At 38.3% G+C, this 16,835-nt stretch overlaps 3 protein-coding genes across 16 annotated transcripts; 2 read left to right on the top strand and 1 right to left on the bottom strand.

The window, feature by feature from the left end:
- The first annotated feature begins 1,191 nt into the window (after positions 1-1,191).
- Positions 1,192-6,226, top strand: LOC131697562 (spermatogenesis-associated protein 9-like). The gene is made up of 5 exons (XM_058987402.1): positions 1,192-1,398; positions 2,538-2,626; positions 2,717-2,884; positions 5,094-5,189; positions 6,032-6,226. The coding sequence occupies exons 1-5, from the start codon at positions 1,338-1,340 to the stop codon at positions 6,224-6,226; spliced, it is 609 nt and encodes a 202-aa protein (XP_058843385.1). The 5' UTR covers positions 1,192-1,337.
- Positions 5,648-11,952, bottom strand: LOC117403661 (Rieske domain-containing protein-like). Of its 14 annotated transcripts, XM_034925847.2 has the most exons (6): positions 11,711-11,842; positions 10,833-10,878; positions 9,660-9,848; positions 8,264-8,431; positions 7,558-7,592; positions 5,648-6,982 (listed from the first exon to the last, which is right to left on the bottom strand). In XM_034925847.2, the coding sequence occupies exons 4-6, from the start codon at positions 8,415-8,417 to the stop codon at positions 6,710-6,712; spliced, it is 462 nt and encodes a 153-aa protein (XP_034781738.2). In that variant the 5' UTR covers positions 8,418-8,431; positions 9,660-9,848; positions 10,833-10,878; positions 11,711-11,842; the 3' UTR covers positions 5,648-6,709. The 14 variants fall into 14 exon arrangements, with proteins under 14 accessions (XP_034781738.2, XP_058843532.1, XP_058843974.1 ...); XM_058987549.1 differs by lacking the exons at positions 9,660-9,848; positions 11,711-11,842 and adding an exon at positions 11,856-11,952 and having other exon boundaries at positions 8,264-8,419; XM_058987991.1 differs by lacking the exons at positions 9,660-9,848; positions 11,711-11,842 and adding an exon at positions 11,856-11,948.
- A 695-nt stretch (positions 11,953-12,647) lies between these two features.
- LOC117973377 (probable G-protein coupled receptor 150) lies at positions 12,648-13,853 on the top strand. Its single transcript, XM_034925584.2, has one exon. The coding sequence runs from the start codon at positions 12,648-12,650 to the stop codon at positions 13,851-13,853; it is 1,206 nt and encodes a 401-aa protein (XP_034781475.2).
- Positions 13,854-16,835: the final 2,982 nt, after the last annotated feature.

The following is a 16,835-nucleotide window of genomic DNA, read 5'->3' as shown; positions in this document are numbered from 1 at the left end:
ACAACTTTTAAAATAATGTACCTGTAATTTGTCTTTTCATTGTTACATCCCGACAACTTTTTACACTAAGAACTTTAAAGTCTGTTTCAAAGCTATTTTCAAAATGGCAGCCTTATAAAAGCTGACTACTGTAGAATCATGTAATGACAGCCTCTGCTGTTTGTATAAGGAGGCTGTGTGGTCCAGGGGTTAAAGAAAAGGGCTTGTAACCAGGAGGTCCCTGGTTCAAATCCCAGCCACTGACTTGTTGTGTGACCATGAGCAAGTCACTTAACCTCCTTGTGCTCTGTCTTTCCAGTGAAACTTAGTTGTGACTCTGCAGATGATGCACACCCTAGTCTCTGTAAGTTGTCTTGGGTAAAGGTGTCTACTAAATAAATAATAATAAAACAATGCACTGTTTATTTGTGTCAAACAAGATGTTCTGATACATACATATTCATCTGTCTCTCAGATACACTAGTCCCAGAATAAAGAAGGAAGATTCCTCATGCAGCTGTTTTTCCTATTGTCTGTGATGTCTTCTCATTGTATACAGCTTGATTTCAGTGACTTCAGCTGAGAATAAAAGGTTGAGAAAAACTACTGGGACTATATTCAGGACCAAACTTTGTGTCAGACCTGTTGTATTTAATATCCCATTAAGACACTTTAATATCCCATGCAAAAACAGCACACACCTGCTTCAGTTTTGAAACTACCATGTCAACACCTATTAAAAACGGGGCTAATTAGTCCCAACTGGGTCTTATTTGTATTATTTTTTTTTAAGAATTGCAGCTTTATGCATTCTTTATATTAGATATGATAATGCAGCCAATAATCAAGGAATAGCCCAGGTAAGTAGTGAAAAGGCCTTTTTCATATTTTTTTTTTGTCTGGGGCCAAAATCATGGCAAGCATTATTATTATTATTATTATTATTATTATTATTATTATTATTATTATTATTATTATTATTATTATTATTTTAATTAGGTTACGCTACAATGTATTTTTTTTACAGTGAAACATTTCGAATAACTTGTTTTAAAATTGTCCCTTACTCATTTTAAAAACGGGACGCATTTATTTCCACAGTCATAACTTTAAAGGAAACGGCGCTACAGTAGCAATTTATTTGCAACGCGTGCTTCATTATTGCGTCATCACCCCTGTCAAAAGCTTAGGGTTTGTGTTAGACATTGCAGGAGTAAAAAAAAAAATACGTTGCCTTTTGAAATGTTATTCTACACTTATCAAGAAAATGAAACAGTAACAGGCATAGTGCCCCGTACTGTTTCTTCAGGGAGTCTGGGGGGAGAAGTGTCTGAAAACGATAAGGTAGTTTATAGATCATGTTAAGCAGGAAAATCGGATGGATATGTGGAAGCTTTCTCAAGAAGTTTTCAGGACAAGGTACGGGATAACCATCTAACATTCGTTATTTAAGAAGGGAGAACGGCCACGTGGAATGCTGTTGCGCCCAAATTAGAAATTTTACACACCTTTTAATGTCTTTTTTAAATCTCGAAATGTGAATTTTAACCTGTAATTGATCGCGATATTTCTGAAATTTGTACACAAATATTGTAAAAATGTAAATGTATGATCAGTCCTCCTGGATGACAGTTAAATAAAAAATAAACTCCATACTATGAACTTGTTTGTCTTGCTTGGAAAACACATTCCTGATATAAAAATAGCTGGTTTACAATACTGTACATAGTGGTGACGTTTTGAACTTCTGGCTGGTGTAGCGGTATGTATTTGTGGATGACCAAAATAATTTGCTTTCCAGATTGTATTGCTAGAATTGCATTTGTAATATTAGCCTGCAGTCAGTGTGCTGGAAATGATTTTACCTGAATGGAATGTTGCATGTGAATATTGTAACGTGCATGAATCCCATTGGTGCAAGAGCAAATGTTCTATTTAAAAACGCGCTTAATGAAGCAAAGAACTATGGTCTATTGAAGTCAATTTGAAATTTTGAGACTGAAATTGTACAATTCTATTTTAAAAGTAAATGTAGACTTTTACAATTCTTCATACTAGTGCAATACTGTCCATATTATTATTGCATTATGAGTTGCCACCAGTCAAACTAGAAACATCAAATGTTGTACAATTTTAAGCCCAAAGGTGGGACAAATTGATGCCGTCCTAAAAAAGAATTGGGGGGAAATCCTCGGTCACATAGTGGATGATGTCACACAAACGTCACTTCCAGTTGTGATGTAATTTAGTATAGGGGTATGTAAGTTATGGTGATCTGTTTTCACATAGAGGTGTTATAGTGCTTATAAGCTTCACCCTGTTGACACTTGAAACTTGTATAGCAGTTGTTACTGTAAACATGTTCCACTGTTTTGTACTCGAAGTTGTTGTGCTTTTGGAACACATAAAGAATACTCTGCCCTGTCTTTGTGAACTACCAGGCACTCTTGGAAATGAAGTGATGTATCTCAATGAGCATTTTTCTTGGTTAAAAGAACAAAACATGCTTTATAGAATGGAACCACCACACATTGATACTGTCGCTTTGACCCCTTTAGCGTCGACAGTCCAGAAAGCTTCTTTGGACATTCTTGAGGAAGTGAAGGACAAAATGCCTAACATTGTAGAAGTCCCCCAGTCCTCTCAGGTAGATATCATACTATTGCAGTGTCACATTAAAAAAAACATCACCCTTGCATAGGCACTAAACAGAGCTCAGCCCATGTATTTCATTTAGCAGCCCTATGAATCTATTGTGAGAAGATGCAGGGGTTTGATGGTTCGAGCTCTTCCTAAACCAGGACAGGCACCAGTACAGCAGCCCAGACTCTCTGAGAAGAACACCCCTGCCCAGCTCTCCATGACAACCACTAGCGAAGCAAAGCATTCAGCATCCCAGGCCATGGTAAAAACAACACGTCTTCTCGGTTTTATTCATTTATTTAAACTGTGGTACTTGTGAAATGAGTGCTCATGAAACACAGAGGACAATGGCACTAGCCAGACACAGTGCCAGAGGCAGCTTGATGAGGGCCTCATCTTACAGCTCAGCATCATATTATTATACATATACAGCAAGTCCCTGCATGCAACAAACACATTATTACATTCTGTTTTAATTAAACGCAGAGCAATATAAAGGCAATTCGCAAATCTGAATAATTTGGCAAACTCCAAGTAACAGCTAAGAAATGTCTCTCATGCCTCTCGTTAGCATTACCTCCTCACAAGTCCCAAAGGTGTCAACTGCAGCATACTTCATTGGTACCAAACAGAGGGACTGTGCCCAACATGGGTATTCAGGGAGTTTGATCTACTTGATTGGTTAGTAACACTGATGATCACAATTTCAGGGCACCAGCAGGTAACTGGATAGTGGGATCAGCAGTTACAGTAGACTAGCTCAGGTTTGGAATTGATTGTAATGTCCTTAACCCATCATCAGTTACAACCGATGATGCTGCTGTAATAACATTTCCACAAAACAACCTTAAACTTGGTAGAAAATCAGAAACAACCAATTGAAAACCAGCTGGATTGCAATTTGCAAGTGGATCAAAACTGGTGCCACCAAAGCCGTTACCACAAAAACTTGAGTACGTTTTCTCAAAACATGAAATTTGTTACAGATTTGCCATCACAAAATCTGTTGCAGTTTACTCTCGTTATGATGATAATAATAAATGAACGAAAAGTAAAACATTTAATATAACCTCTGGTTAACTGAATCGATGATATACTGTAATCATATACTGTAAAAATTCTTTACTAGCCACCCAATACAAAACCTCACACTTTATCCAATCATCTCCGTACGTGATCAAAATGGAGCTATCCAAGCATGATCATTGTATGGGGTTTTCACTGTATTAATTCCTATAGTTGATTCTTGACACTCTTTCTGACAATACTGTTACAACTGTGGATTGCTATCAGGATAATTACGTCTTGAAAAACTTTATTACAGTGACATCTAGGGGTAGAAAAATGTAACAGACAATTTTTATACTCTGCAGCATTTTATGTGTTGTGCAGGGCCTTGCAAACACACATTTCAAATCCCCAAACAAGCTTTATTCTGTGTAGAAGTCAGTTCACAAGGAGCATGTATAAACAGAAAGTAAAAATGCAGGTTGGACCTATTGTACCATTATTTATTTCATCAGCCTAAAAAGGACAGCAGAAAACAATATGTTTTTTGTTTCAAATTGAGATGCTGTTGTTGTCAATGTTAAATATTATTTATTTTTTCATGGTCATGGTCTTGCAAATGAGATTTTAATCTTAGTTATATAGTAGCATATCTGTCTGGCGAACTAGCAGGTTGTGTCACAGAGCAATGTCCATTTCAGTCACTCTAGCCTGTCCAGTAACAGAATCTGGGTGGTTGAAATGGGTGTTGATTTGGTGGGACAGGGCTGTACGGCAGCTGATAAACTATCCTGACAGCAGCTTGAACAAACTGGGGGACAGGGGCTTGATCAGATTACAAGCTAAAAATACGGCTCTCAAAGTAGCATATTTCTAAAGCTCACTTTAAGAAGGGACATTTCTTCTTCTGCCAGTGTTAAAAAAAATGGATCGACAATGTTGTGAAATGTGCTTCCCTCCTGTCATCCTATCCTACTTTTATTACCTTAAATGTTAACACTGTAATATTCAAGACACAAACAGTCCTGTAACTGTGATGTGTTGGAGGCATTAGTTATGGTTACTAGTGCAAGTATTAGCAGGAGCATGTGTGTTCAGCACGTAGGTATCAAGGAGAGATGCTTCTAGTGGAGAAATTAAGCAAACTGGTCTGTCAACTGAATGCATGAAGCTGTAAACAGAAGGCTAAACTATTTACAATTGTAGTACACAGACGCAAAATAATTATACCGCAATGTAATCATGATGATGGGACACCGGCGCTTTGAAATGCTGTCAGCGAGGCTTTCATTTGCTTGCTAAGCAATACCCTTGCTATGCATACCACCTAGGAATGCTTGACGTGAAAGGCACTATATAAATTCTCGTACTGTAATAAGGATCATTTTAAGCCCTGGTTGGTTAAAAGGGCGAGGTTTATAAATACAACATGCAAGAGTTAAAACTTTGGGTTCTTGTTGCAGGGTGGAAAGGTCTCCGTTTTGGATCTACTAAGCTGGCCTGCAAAATCAGCCTTCTCTGGCATGCTGCAGGCTTCTTACACAGTATGCATGTACCTGGTAGGTGTATTGAAAACATATTATTGCTGTGCTTCAAGAATGTAGGAAGTAGTCTGTTTTTTTAATTGCTGTTGCATTTCTTTCTATTAGTCCATCAGCTTTTTGTGTGGACAGCCTAACGGTACAAATTCCTATTCTGATGCTATGCTTTACTCACCACCAACATTATCAATGAGATTCCTGAACATATTTACAATTACTGTACTGTGTTGTAACATTGCTATTCACCATCATGCCCTTTTCAACTTGTCACTGGCAGTATCAGTTAAGTCAAGTGGCTTGTCTGTAATAGTAACAATGTAGAGTTCATTAAGATAAGCTAAAAATCAGTATATAATGTTAACTACAAGCTAAGATTCAAATAGCTTTATGCTAAATTTGAGGGCAAATGCAAAATAGCAATTGGTGTCAATTGCTGAGATATGAATGGAGCAATGAGTGTTTTAGGGCAAGAGAAATATTAGGAGTAACAGTTTAATTCTTTCATGCATGAAATATTGAAGAAAAAAAAAATTGGTTTGGACAATGTAACATTTTTCCTGTTGCTTTCTATGGGGGAATAAATTGCATCCTCACATGAGGCTATCATGCAATTGCGTCTTTAACATGTCCCCATAGAAAGACTAGAAGAGTTTGTTTTTATCTGTCCCCAGATGAGGGGGCTGTGCATGAAAGGGTTAAAGAAATAACAGGAATATTCCCACAACAGCACATGTACAAAGTTATAAAAAATCATGTTGTTTAAACATGGTATACATCTTTAAAAAAAAAAATTGAACTTTTTTACTAAATTATTTAATAAGAAATACCAAATAATAACGCTTTTTTTCTTTTGTCCGCAGTCAATGCACTTTAACAGGGCTATGTCCCTGGTAAGAAAGGCAGCCGTAGAAGAACAGCCTAGGTGGCAAAGCACAGAGAGGGCAGGGATGGGGTTTGTGGTTTCAAAGCATGGAGTCACTGCCAGGTATTACGAATCGAAGCGACAGGAGTGGCTGTATGATTCCTATGGCGACTCCTCCGTCTCCTTACTCTAAGTAAAAAGGATACGCATCTCCAAACTTTGTATATGAGCATGTTTTAAACACTGGTTACCGCAGTTCAATAATGTTGTAACCTGTTCTTAACTGTCAACACTCAATCATAAATCAGTTATAAGTAAGTCAGCCATAGACAAGCGTTTCAACAAGTACTACAATGTAATAAACACAAAATAGATCAGACATTTCTTATTTAAAAAATCATCTAATTTTATAACCAAGAAAAAAAAACAACAACAACCTTAAACAAACCCAGTCAAAGGTCTTCTGCAGTGGTGCTCAAAAGCTGTCACTGCTTGAGCAATACCATTTTTTTTTTTTAAATACATAAAATATATCACACACACTAATGAAAAATGTCTACACAAGATTAAAAAACAAAGAGGTGTTCACAGAGCAAGGGCGCCTCAGCAGTGGCTCAAACGTTCTCGTCTGCATTGCAGTTGCAGTGATCAGCGTTGGTGCAACGTGTTCATCGGGTCAGGTATTTGATGCTTTTTTCAGAGTCTGCCTATATTCTTCAGACTGATAGTAGTCCGAGTCTATGCCAGCGCTCAGGTCAGAGAGAGTGACGTACACGTCCCCGTTTCTCACATGAACACAGTGGGTCCTCTGCTTCACCCCTTTGGAGCACCACTTGGCTGTGGACTTGGGAGCCCGTGGGTTTATGCTTTGATATAGACCCTCTCCTTCAGCCAGAGTGATCTTGTACTTGTGCCACGGACACACGATGCACAGCTTGCCATTGATCTCCTACAAAAGATAAATTGAAGAAACAGTAAGTATATAGTATGCAATCCCCCACCAAAACAAAAACCCAGTCACCACAATTGAGGGCTTTCAAACACTCCTAGGTTGTACAGGACTTATTTTGTAATATTATAATTTAGTTTTTTCAGCTTTTAAGAAAATTCCACACCATAAAATTCCATTGTTGTGCATCACTTCAAGTCACCAGCAACCTATTAGAAGAAACGAGGCTTATGAACTCAATGACAAATCATTGTAAATGTTCATACCACAGCAGGTTCTAACAGATTAAATACATTAATATCAGCTTTATGACTTATGTAGTTAGATTTAATGTCATACTGATGTATGTTTAGAAGTGTTCAGTGGCTACCTCTCATCAAGTTGACATAACAAAGAGTGTGCGAGACATGCACTCTCAACTTGATTAGAGCTAGGACTGAACACTTACAAATACACACCAGTATTAATCCCAAATTTCAAGAGGAAGTTTTGTATTGCACTTGAGGTAGCACAGCATTAGCCTGCAGGGAGCAGTCAAGTACAGATAGTAGGAATGCAGTACTGCACTGACTTGCCTCAATGTCCCCAAGGTGTAATGGTCCCCCTGCATCTGCAAAAGAGACATCAAGCCCATGAAATGCAGCCAACAAATTATATATATAATTATTTATTTCTTAGCAGACGCCCTTATCCAGGGCGACTTACAATCGTAAGCAAATACATTTCAAGTGTTACAGTACAAGTAATACAATAAGAGCAAGATAAATACAATAACTTTGGTTCAAGCAAGTACAAGTGTGACAAAATACAACTCAATAATACAGCAGATAACAGTGATAGTTACATCAAGATATGATTAAATACAAAATACTACAGATTAAACACTTGGCAGATTACAGTACTCTGAGGTACAGGATTAAATGCAGTAAAATAGGGGGCAGATAGGAGCAAATAAAGCGCATTTAAGGAAGGGTGATAGTGTCCCAGGGGAAAAACAGAGGAGTTCTACAGGTGCTGTCTGAAGAGGAGAGGCTTAAGGAGGCGCCGGAATGTGGTCAGGGACTGGGCAGTCCTGACATCTGTAGGAAGGTCATTCCACTGTAGGTAGGTAGGTCATTCCACCACTGCGGAGCGAGGTGGAATATAATATATATATATATATATATATATATATATATATTATATATATATATATATATATATATATATATATTATATATATTATATATATACACACACACCCATCCTTTCTCCAAAACCAATAAAACTGCAATAACTTACGGTAACAGTGCATGTCCATGGCATAGAACTCTCCTTCATGGTAGATAACTACCACATGCCTGCCATGCACAACAGCCGTTTTTCTTTTGGACTGTATGAGGTCATCTTCCTTCCCCACAAAAACTGATGATTCTACTCCAGCTGTAGAGGCCATACCTTACATGTTACCTAAAAAAAAAATACAAATCAATAAATAAAAAAATTCTGTAAAAATAATCTGTAGTAAGGGTTTGTCACGGTTCATTTCGGTAGCCATTTAACTTGGATTTAATCCACGGGTCTACAAAAGAACACATGTCTATCTCTGTTTCCTGAAAAATACACACTTCACTTAATGAACCATTTCTCAGAATATTAAAAACATGAAGCCTTGATTCGAGGAAACGCTTGTGTTCTGAAGTTGCTGATGAAGCAAGTGAAAAAGAACCTGCAAAAGAAAACACTCATGCAGTGTTTGGAATTATATTTTCCCCAGAGGAATACAGCGATTGTATCGTTATTAAACTAGCAACAATCAACTAGGTTACACTGAAGAGAGCTCCATTGCTGCTGTGGAGTAGTTGCTTGCTCGTTTTCTACTGTAAAACTATTATCTTCACCTTTTCACTTGCTTCCAAAATACTGCCCATATAATCAGAGGGGTGAAAATATTGCATAGCAATTCCATTTCTAGTTTTACCAACACTGTGGCTGATCAAGCTCATAGTAAAACCTGGAATGGGTGAAACTGCTATGCAATAGGAGGCTTATTTCCATCCCTGAACAAAAAGCAGTCAGTAACAGACAATGCAGCAGTAGAATTCAACAATTTAGAAGGCTGTTTTTGCAAACGTATGTTTCTGTTTTCTCCCAGCACACAATGCTGAGTTAACCCTTTTACTAAACTTGCAGCCTTGCCTGGGAACAAAATCCACATTCAACACGTCAGTGCAATAAACATACTGTTGAATGTTGGAGAAGAGATTAAACATCTCAGATAATAGAAATGTAATGTCTGAAAATGAAATTACATAGAACAAAACGCATGTACCCTGGTCACAGCCTCACACACCTTGACTTTAAAGAAGGCAGCCTGGAACCCAGTGTACCATGTCTGTTGTGTGGTGACAATAAGAAAAATAACAATAATAGACTACCCAACTGATGGTTATTAAGAGGTAAAGTGCTGTAGATTAACCTGTCTGTGAAAATATAGACGTCCTTACAGAAGAAACAGAAACACAGTATTAGTTTTGCGTAAGTTACTTACACAAATGACTATATAAAAGGCATTTGCTACTATACATAGCAGTTTTTCTTTTTTTAAATTACCAGAACCTGTACCTGTGTTTGTTTGTCTTTTGTTTATGAATATACATTTTGTTACGGTGACTTGTACACCGCAGGGGCTGTTTACCCGTTAATTGCTGGTAACTGTTTCGCTTCTGTGCGCGTCAGATGTTGCTCTCAGAGTCTGGAACCTGCAGCTGGGAGAGAGGAGGGAGCCCCTCCACGTGAGGCGTGGGGCCAGCCAGTGCAATCAGGGGCCTTCTCGGACCCGGGAAATTTGTTATGAGAACTCGAGGTCTTCACGTCTGTCTTTTTCCTTGGGTCGACAGGCGTAAAATTAATCATTTCGCAAAATGTGTTAGCAAGGATACAAGTTGCCGACAGACTAAAAATACTGTACGCATTCAAAATGAACCAGAAACACTTAAGCTAGCGGTATTGACTTTTTTTTTTTTTTTTTACCGTAATCATATCGGCGGTATTTATATTTGTGGGTGCCTGCAGAAGATACCCCACATGTTATAGCAGCACTGCTAGCACAAAGCACGTGACACCGGAAGTGGTTTTGTACTCGCTGCTAGCTTCTTCCTGGGGGAGGTTACACGCTGTTCTTTGCACGTCATACAGGACTGGTATTTGGGACTGATGACGGGACATTTTGATGTGAATATTTTAGATATACCTTACTTTAAATGAATATTCAAAATGGAAACCCATTGAGCGCGGAGTGGTTTTACAAAATAAGTGCGTACGTGTGTGTTTAATTATTTTTGGATATCTCTACTACCCTTATACTTTCTGGTAGCAATACACTGTAGTAAATGCAGTATTTTAACTAATTAATTGTTAATGGTATTTTGCAGTGCAATTCAACATTTCAAACCACTTCAGGATTATATTCTGTTACTTTCTTTAATCTGCTATATTTTAAATAAACACATACACCTATTTATATCTATCTATCTATACATCTAACCAAAGCAAGCATCTTCAGATAATTAGTTGATGTGCAATATGCTGGGAAAATGCACATCAAAGGGTCAGCAGTACTGCACGGATATCAGTGAGCTACAAACAATGCGCCTGCTGAAAATACGAATACCAGAATCAGCTGGGCAACTGGTGGACTGCTACGAGTTGGGAATTGGGACAAATGTTAGCTGGTCAATACTGACAATTCCTGGGTATATATGCAACGAAGTGACTGCAAGGAGTGGTCCTTCGCTTTTCTGTAGTTTTACCTACTACAGAAAGTTACTATAAAATTAGACGCAGAAGGTTTTTGCAAGAGTTACCCTACCTTTGTCTTGTTGCCACAGTCTCAGATACAACTGCATTCCCGTTGCCTGTTAATTAAAGAAAAAAAAAAACCGCTGATTGTCCTCTTATTTTCTTGTAGAAAATATTCTAATTAAATGTATGATGTATACATTTACACCTAAAGGTTGTATATCTTTCCAACACAGGCAGGTATTTTAGTTGTTATCTATATGGGTTATACATATATTTTCAAATGTATTAAGAATGGTGTTGTAGCGCCACCTAGTCAATTTACCGGACTACGTCACTCACTTAGTAGTATGTAGGAGCGGGGGACTCCTAAAATTCAATTTTGTATGAAATCCGCGCACACAATAACCCTTCGAATAAATGGAATCACAAAGTAGGCAGTTTGAAAAAGTTCATTTATAAACTGAGAACAGCGCCAAAATGAATTATCTAGAGCAGTTTATGAAAACTACTAAAGATTGATGAAGGCAGCAGCATCCCACCACCAAGGCAATTAAAAGCGACGGAGCCACCTCGTGAACAATCACATAAAATAAAACAAAAACAACCAGTGTCAAAATAAACTAATTAATTAAGACAAAATTATCAAAACTGAATAAAAAACGAAAATACGCAGTGCTCATACCCAAATCCAAGACAAAAACACCCTGTAACTCACTGTACCAAATAAGTGGAAGTGAACTGTCTCCACAAAAATCACATGGGTAACTATACTAAAAAGAGAAAGAAATAAAACTACTCAAAAAAAAAAGGTCACTAAAAGCTATCAATAAAAGTTACATACACTTGTAAAGTTACTAAACGAAGCAAAGGTTTAAAAAAAAAAAAAAAAAAAAAAAAAGCTATTGAAGAAACAGGGGAGGGCGCTCTTGGTCCTATGAAAAGAACCTCCGTTCGCCATCAACACCAGACAGACACCCTGGACTGTCCAGCACTGCATTTAAGAAATCTCATTCACAATGCAAGACATGTATTTCCCACTAGATGGCAAACTACGACCTGAATTTCACTGATCAATGCTACAATAAAACACCTTTTTAGTTGATTAGTTCAGACTTTCCCAGTCCTGGTCCTGGGGGACCCCTGGGTCTGCTGGTTTTCATTCCAGCTGAGTTCTCAATTACTTAATTGAACCCTTAATTGACTGAACTAATAATGTGCTTAATTAGACCTAAAAAGTTGCAGATTTCAAGTTACTTATAAAATGGTATAAACTTGAAATCTCCAAATGTTTAAAAGCTGAAAACAATTAAAAAGGTCTAATTAAGCTAACGAATAATTAAGGGTTCAATTAAGTATTTGAGAACTCAGCTGGCGTGAACACCAGCAGACACAGGGGTCCCCCAGGACCGGGATTGTGAAAGCCTGGAGCAGATGATGGGTCTTGCCTGTTTTTTATTCTACCCATCCACCATTTCAACCCATCTATGAATCTGTACACATAAATCGTATTATAGTGTAGACCTAAATGCAAAGTATTGATTTAATGGCAATTAAATATGCATTCAAAAGTCCACCAGTTAATTGCTAAAAGTAAGACTGTAAGACTATAATCAGTTTGCGCAGACTTGCACGTCACCACAAGCCCCCTATACAGCACTTCCCACCTTCCCATGCCTTCTGGTTGTCATCACATGACGCGCAGTGCCTCTATATAAACTGCTGGTATTCAGAGCCCTTTCTCTGTTCGAGATGTTCCCTGGCTGGTTACAGGTGATCCATTGACCAACAGCTGTTTGCGTCATATCTGCTGAGGAAAGCTTTGCCTCTGTTTTTTTTTTTAATTAAGTACTTTGGAAAACATTGTTAAAGGCGCTTCTAAGTGATGGAAGCTCTGACCAGCTTTGATAGTTACCTGCACGCGAACTCATCCTCACTGCTGGTCAGTCAATGGAATCTAAACGCTTCCAACATTGGAGGGGAAGCCACCGACAGTCCACAGTATGACAGGCCAATCCGAATCATCACCATGACCGTGATCTTTGCAGTGGCACTGGTGGGCAACTCGACCGTGCTTTACAAGATCTGCTGCCGGAAAAGCAAGAGGCGGAAAATCGATTTCCTCATCACTAATCTGGCCCTGGCGGACCTGTGCGTCTCGGCCCTCACTCTGTTTTCTCAGATCATCTGGGAGGTTTTAGAAGACAAGTGGGTGGCAGGGGAACTGGCCTGCAGGCTCTTCAAAATTTTGCAGGTGTTTGGACTGATTGCTTCGTCCAACATCATTGCAGTAATCGCACTGGAGAGGCACCACGTTATTGTAAACCCCCTGGCTTCTCCGCTGCCAACAAAAATACTGGCACTTGTTGCCTGGTTCACAGCCCTCCTCCTCTCTGTCCCGCAGGCTTTTGTGTTCAAAGTCAAGGGCGGAGAAAAGTGCCTCAGCACATTTGGTGACCTGCCCAAATGGCATTTCCAAATGTACATAATTTACGGATCCATCGCCGTGTTTTTCGCTCCGTTCTGTATCCTGTGCGTTGCTTACACCCGAATCCTGTGGACGATCTGGAGGAAAGAGCAGCACGTGGACAGCAAAGGAGCAGACCCGAAACAGCTAACGAGGAGACCCGTGAGGATTATTGCAACTAACAGCGCGATCCCCCGCGCCAAAATAAAAACCCTCAAAATGACCCTGGTGATCATCATCCTCTTCATTATCTGCGGGCTGCCTTATTTCATCATCGAAATGAAAGTGGCGTTCGGGACCAGCACGGAATTAGACGCGAAGGTAATCGCGGTGCTGGGCGTTTTTGTCGTCTCCAACAGTGCTGTCAACCCTTACGTTTATCTGTTCTTCAAGACCGACAACGTTTACCTGAGGAAACTGGAGAAAAAACTGTGCTTCTCTTGCTTGAAGGAGTACAGGGAGAACACGTTTCACAGGGAACGGCTTGTGCACCCGGGGAGGAAAGCAGAACGGTCCACAACCACCACGACTTCAGAGACGGAGACTACAGCGGTGCAGTCAGTCAGTTACATCAAATCCGCCCTGTCCCTCGGTGACATTGCGTCTTGTGAAAGCTCAATATGATACATTAACGAAAGAGGCTGCGTGAAGTTTATTAATGATATGTCTTTCTTATTATTTTGGCGTCTTCTCTGATGCAACTATCTGTAAAGTAAATCTGAATTCTGCTTGTATATTTGATGGTAAAATTATAGCTCATAAAAACGATCTGCTTATAACACATTACAGGTGATTATTTGCTAGAAATTCTTCTCTTTCTTTAAGCAATGCAGCATGTAACGGTGTAAAATCGGCTATATAATGCAAGTAAAGCAATGTACCATTATACCTTAAATTAAATTAGGCGAAGTGACAATTTTGTAAAATGAAAAACTGGTATTGCAATAAATAAATAAATAAATAAAAGAATTACGACACTTATATGGACACAAAAAGTGATTTTGGGAATAAACTGTAAATCAGGCGCATACGCTTAATTTAGTTAAATGTGTGTTTTTGTAGTGGACTTCTGGAATGTATGTACTTATATATTTTGATTTGATTGATTCTTATAATAAAGTTATTATTGCTTAACATTCAGGATAATTAATATATGCTTCACAGTTAGAACATAACATAGAGCAGTGTATAGGTTACAGTGTACCATCTTCTAGTGAATGTCTTTTTACACCACTACCATATACACTGTAAAAATAACACCGTATTGCTACTGCCAATTTACCTTGATATTGAAATTGGTTGTTAATATTAGTGTAAAATACTTAAAAAAGACCCCCCCCCAAAAAAACGTTAAATAATACGGAAATATGCACTAGACTGAACCTCTTATCATTATTAACAGTGGCAACATGCAGTCATTACTGAGTCATGTATAATGATAAAAAGTATTTCAGTACCATGCACCCCACCATGTCTGCTGATGCAAATTCAGAGCTATCAGTTTGGGAAATATAAACTGTATGTGGAGAGTATATGACAATTATTCAATGAAATGAATATTTGCAACGGGCTTAAGAAATGAACCCATTAAAATTGCATTGCATATGTCTTTATACAGTACACAAACACTCTACAAACCAACAGAGAGAAGATAATACATTTACAATAACTGCCAAATGAATGATAGCATTTTATTGAAAACGACCAGTTGCGCTTGCGTGCTTGTGGTGGAACCCTAAGGGGTGTGTCAGAAGATGCACACATTCTGTAGCAGCGCTTGCGCTGTAGCTGTCAGTGAACAGGTCTAGCAGTATAGCTATGCCCGTGCCACCCCTGAATTTTTTCTCTTGGCCAACACTACGATTTACTGTTTTTATGTCAGCGATGTAGTTTATCAGTTGGTTGTGCATGTGTGTAACTGCACGACAGCAAATGCTATGACCGCAGTGTCCCGCATGATGACCCATATCATTGTCTTCGGGTCCTTATGTTGCATGTTTGCATCTCACACACAATGCCGCGAAAATGTTTTTTAAGAGTTTACTGCCATGATGTCGTCATGTTTTGAGTGTGAAAACGTTGGAAGACGATCCTCATGACGTGAAGTTTCTCTCGATTGTGGTAATACACCTGCAGCTTCCACAGTGTTGGTATATTTCCAGTGTTTAATGATAGAGTAAACACGTGAGACAGAGGCTATGGAATAATATTACTAGCCAATTAGAAAGAAAGGCTTCAATTGATCTGCTACAGCTCCCCTTGAAGCCTTGTAATAATGATGCACATACAGTTGATGGTATCACATTCTCACAATCTAATCTAACAGTACCAAACGTTTTTTTGTTGTGAAATACGTACTTACTAAACAAGTCGTCCCAACTTTCCAAAAAATACTTCGATTTTTGAATTTTGTCTATTATTATTATTATTATTATTATTATTATTATTATTATTATTATTATTATTATTATTATTATTATTATTATAATCTACGAAAGTGCTTAAGGTTGAAAGGAATAATGTTTCCAACATGCAGCCACCGTGCAGCAGGGTGGTTGTTATTGAATCAGACGTTGTAATATTGCCCATTGCATAATAGACCGTTGAGTTTCGTGTCGCCAGACCAAATTCAGTTTCGTTTGTCCAGAAGTCTTGAATGTTTTTGTTGTAGACCGCCACCCCCTTCTTTATTTTGATATCACAGGAAGCTCAGTATAGAGTACTCGAGAATAACGTTTCTGTTGTGTCCTAAGTGATCCGAGTTCAGAAATTCAGTATGTTTGAGAAAAAAATATTGTGCGTTAACGGATGTGGTGTTAATCTGCATTTTACTGACTCCAGCAGGTTAGACCATTTTTTAAATTATTATTATTAGTAATGGATGGTGGTGATGCATACATTATTATGTAAGGTGCCGTCCAAAATGATCGACATTTTCTGAAACCGTACAAAGTGTGCCTTGGGATGGGGAAGGGATTGGGGGGCAATGTACGCAAAAAAGACTTTTTTATATGCCATGAAATATTCACATGCCTTCTTGCAAAAGAACTGTAGCCATTAGAGATAATAATAATAATAATAATAATAATAATAATAATAATAATAATAATAATAATAATAATAATAATAATAATACAGAAGCTGTTAAAATAGAATAGGCTTCTTCTGCATCTCTCTCCTGATTTTTTGGCCATGTCTGATAATCATCAAAGCAGAGACAACAATGGAGGATCATATATAATAGGAATGTGGACAATGGGATATTAAACAAGTAAGAAATGAATCTTAATGTGCGGTGAAATACCGTGATCAGTGTTTAGTCAGTATCGGGCTAGTCCCCAATTGTGAAAGCATCAAGGAGCTAAACTAACTAACCGAGCAGTGAATACACAAGTACAACCTTGGGGTTAAAAGGGTATTGTGTGTGGAAATCCTGATAAGAGGTTTTCTATATCCAGGGCTCTTGTATTAATTTAAAGAGAATGAAAAACAGAAGACCTCAGTGTTGCTACCCTGGTTGGAAGAGCCACTGGCGAAGCTGCCAATGTCCAGTTTCAACTCCAATCCAAACCGTGTCAGAGGAACTGATGAATCTGTCACTGACTT

Source organism: Acipenser ruthenus, chromosome 1, assembly GCF_902713425.1.
Source record: "Acipenser ruthenus chromosome 1, fAciRut3.2 maternal haplotype, whole genome shotgun sequence".
NCBI lineage: Eukaryota > Metazoa > Chordata > Actinopteri > Acipenseriformes > Acipenseridae > Acipenser > Acipenser ruthenus.
Note: the sequence above shows the minus strand (reverse complement) of the source record. Positions and strands in the feature narration are given on the sequence as shown.

Bases quoted from the DNA above. Each gene is read 5' to 3' on its own strand.
- LOC131697562 (XM_058987402.1), top strand. From the start codon at position 1,338: ATGTTAAGCAGGAAAATCGGATGGATATGTGGAAGCTTTCTCAAGAAG. The intron at 1,399-2,537 runs GTACGGGATAAC...TGACCCCTTTAG, and splicing joins CAAGAAGTTTTCAGGACAAG to CGTCGACAGTCCAGAAAGCT. The intron at 5,190-6,031 runs GTAGGTGTATTG...TTTTGTCCGCAG, and splicing joins ACACAGTATGCATGTACCTG to TCAATGCACTTTAACAGGGC.
- LOC117403661 (XM_058987549.1), bottom strand. From the start codon at position 10,869: ATGCAGTTGTATCTGAGACTGTGGCAACAAGACAAAG. The intron at 7,593-8,263 runs GTAAGTTATTGC...TCTCTTTTGCAG, and splicing joins CATGGACATGCACTGTTACC to ATGCAGGGGGACCATTACAC. The intron at 6,983-7,557 runs GCAAGTCAGTGC...TATCTTTTGTAG, and splicing joins TACACCTTGGGGACATTGAG to GAGATCAATGGCAAGCTGTG.
- LOC117973377 (XM_034925584.2), top strand. From the start codon at position 12,648: ATGGAAGCTCTGACCAGCTTTGATAGTTACCTGCACGCGAACTCATCC.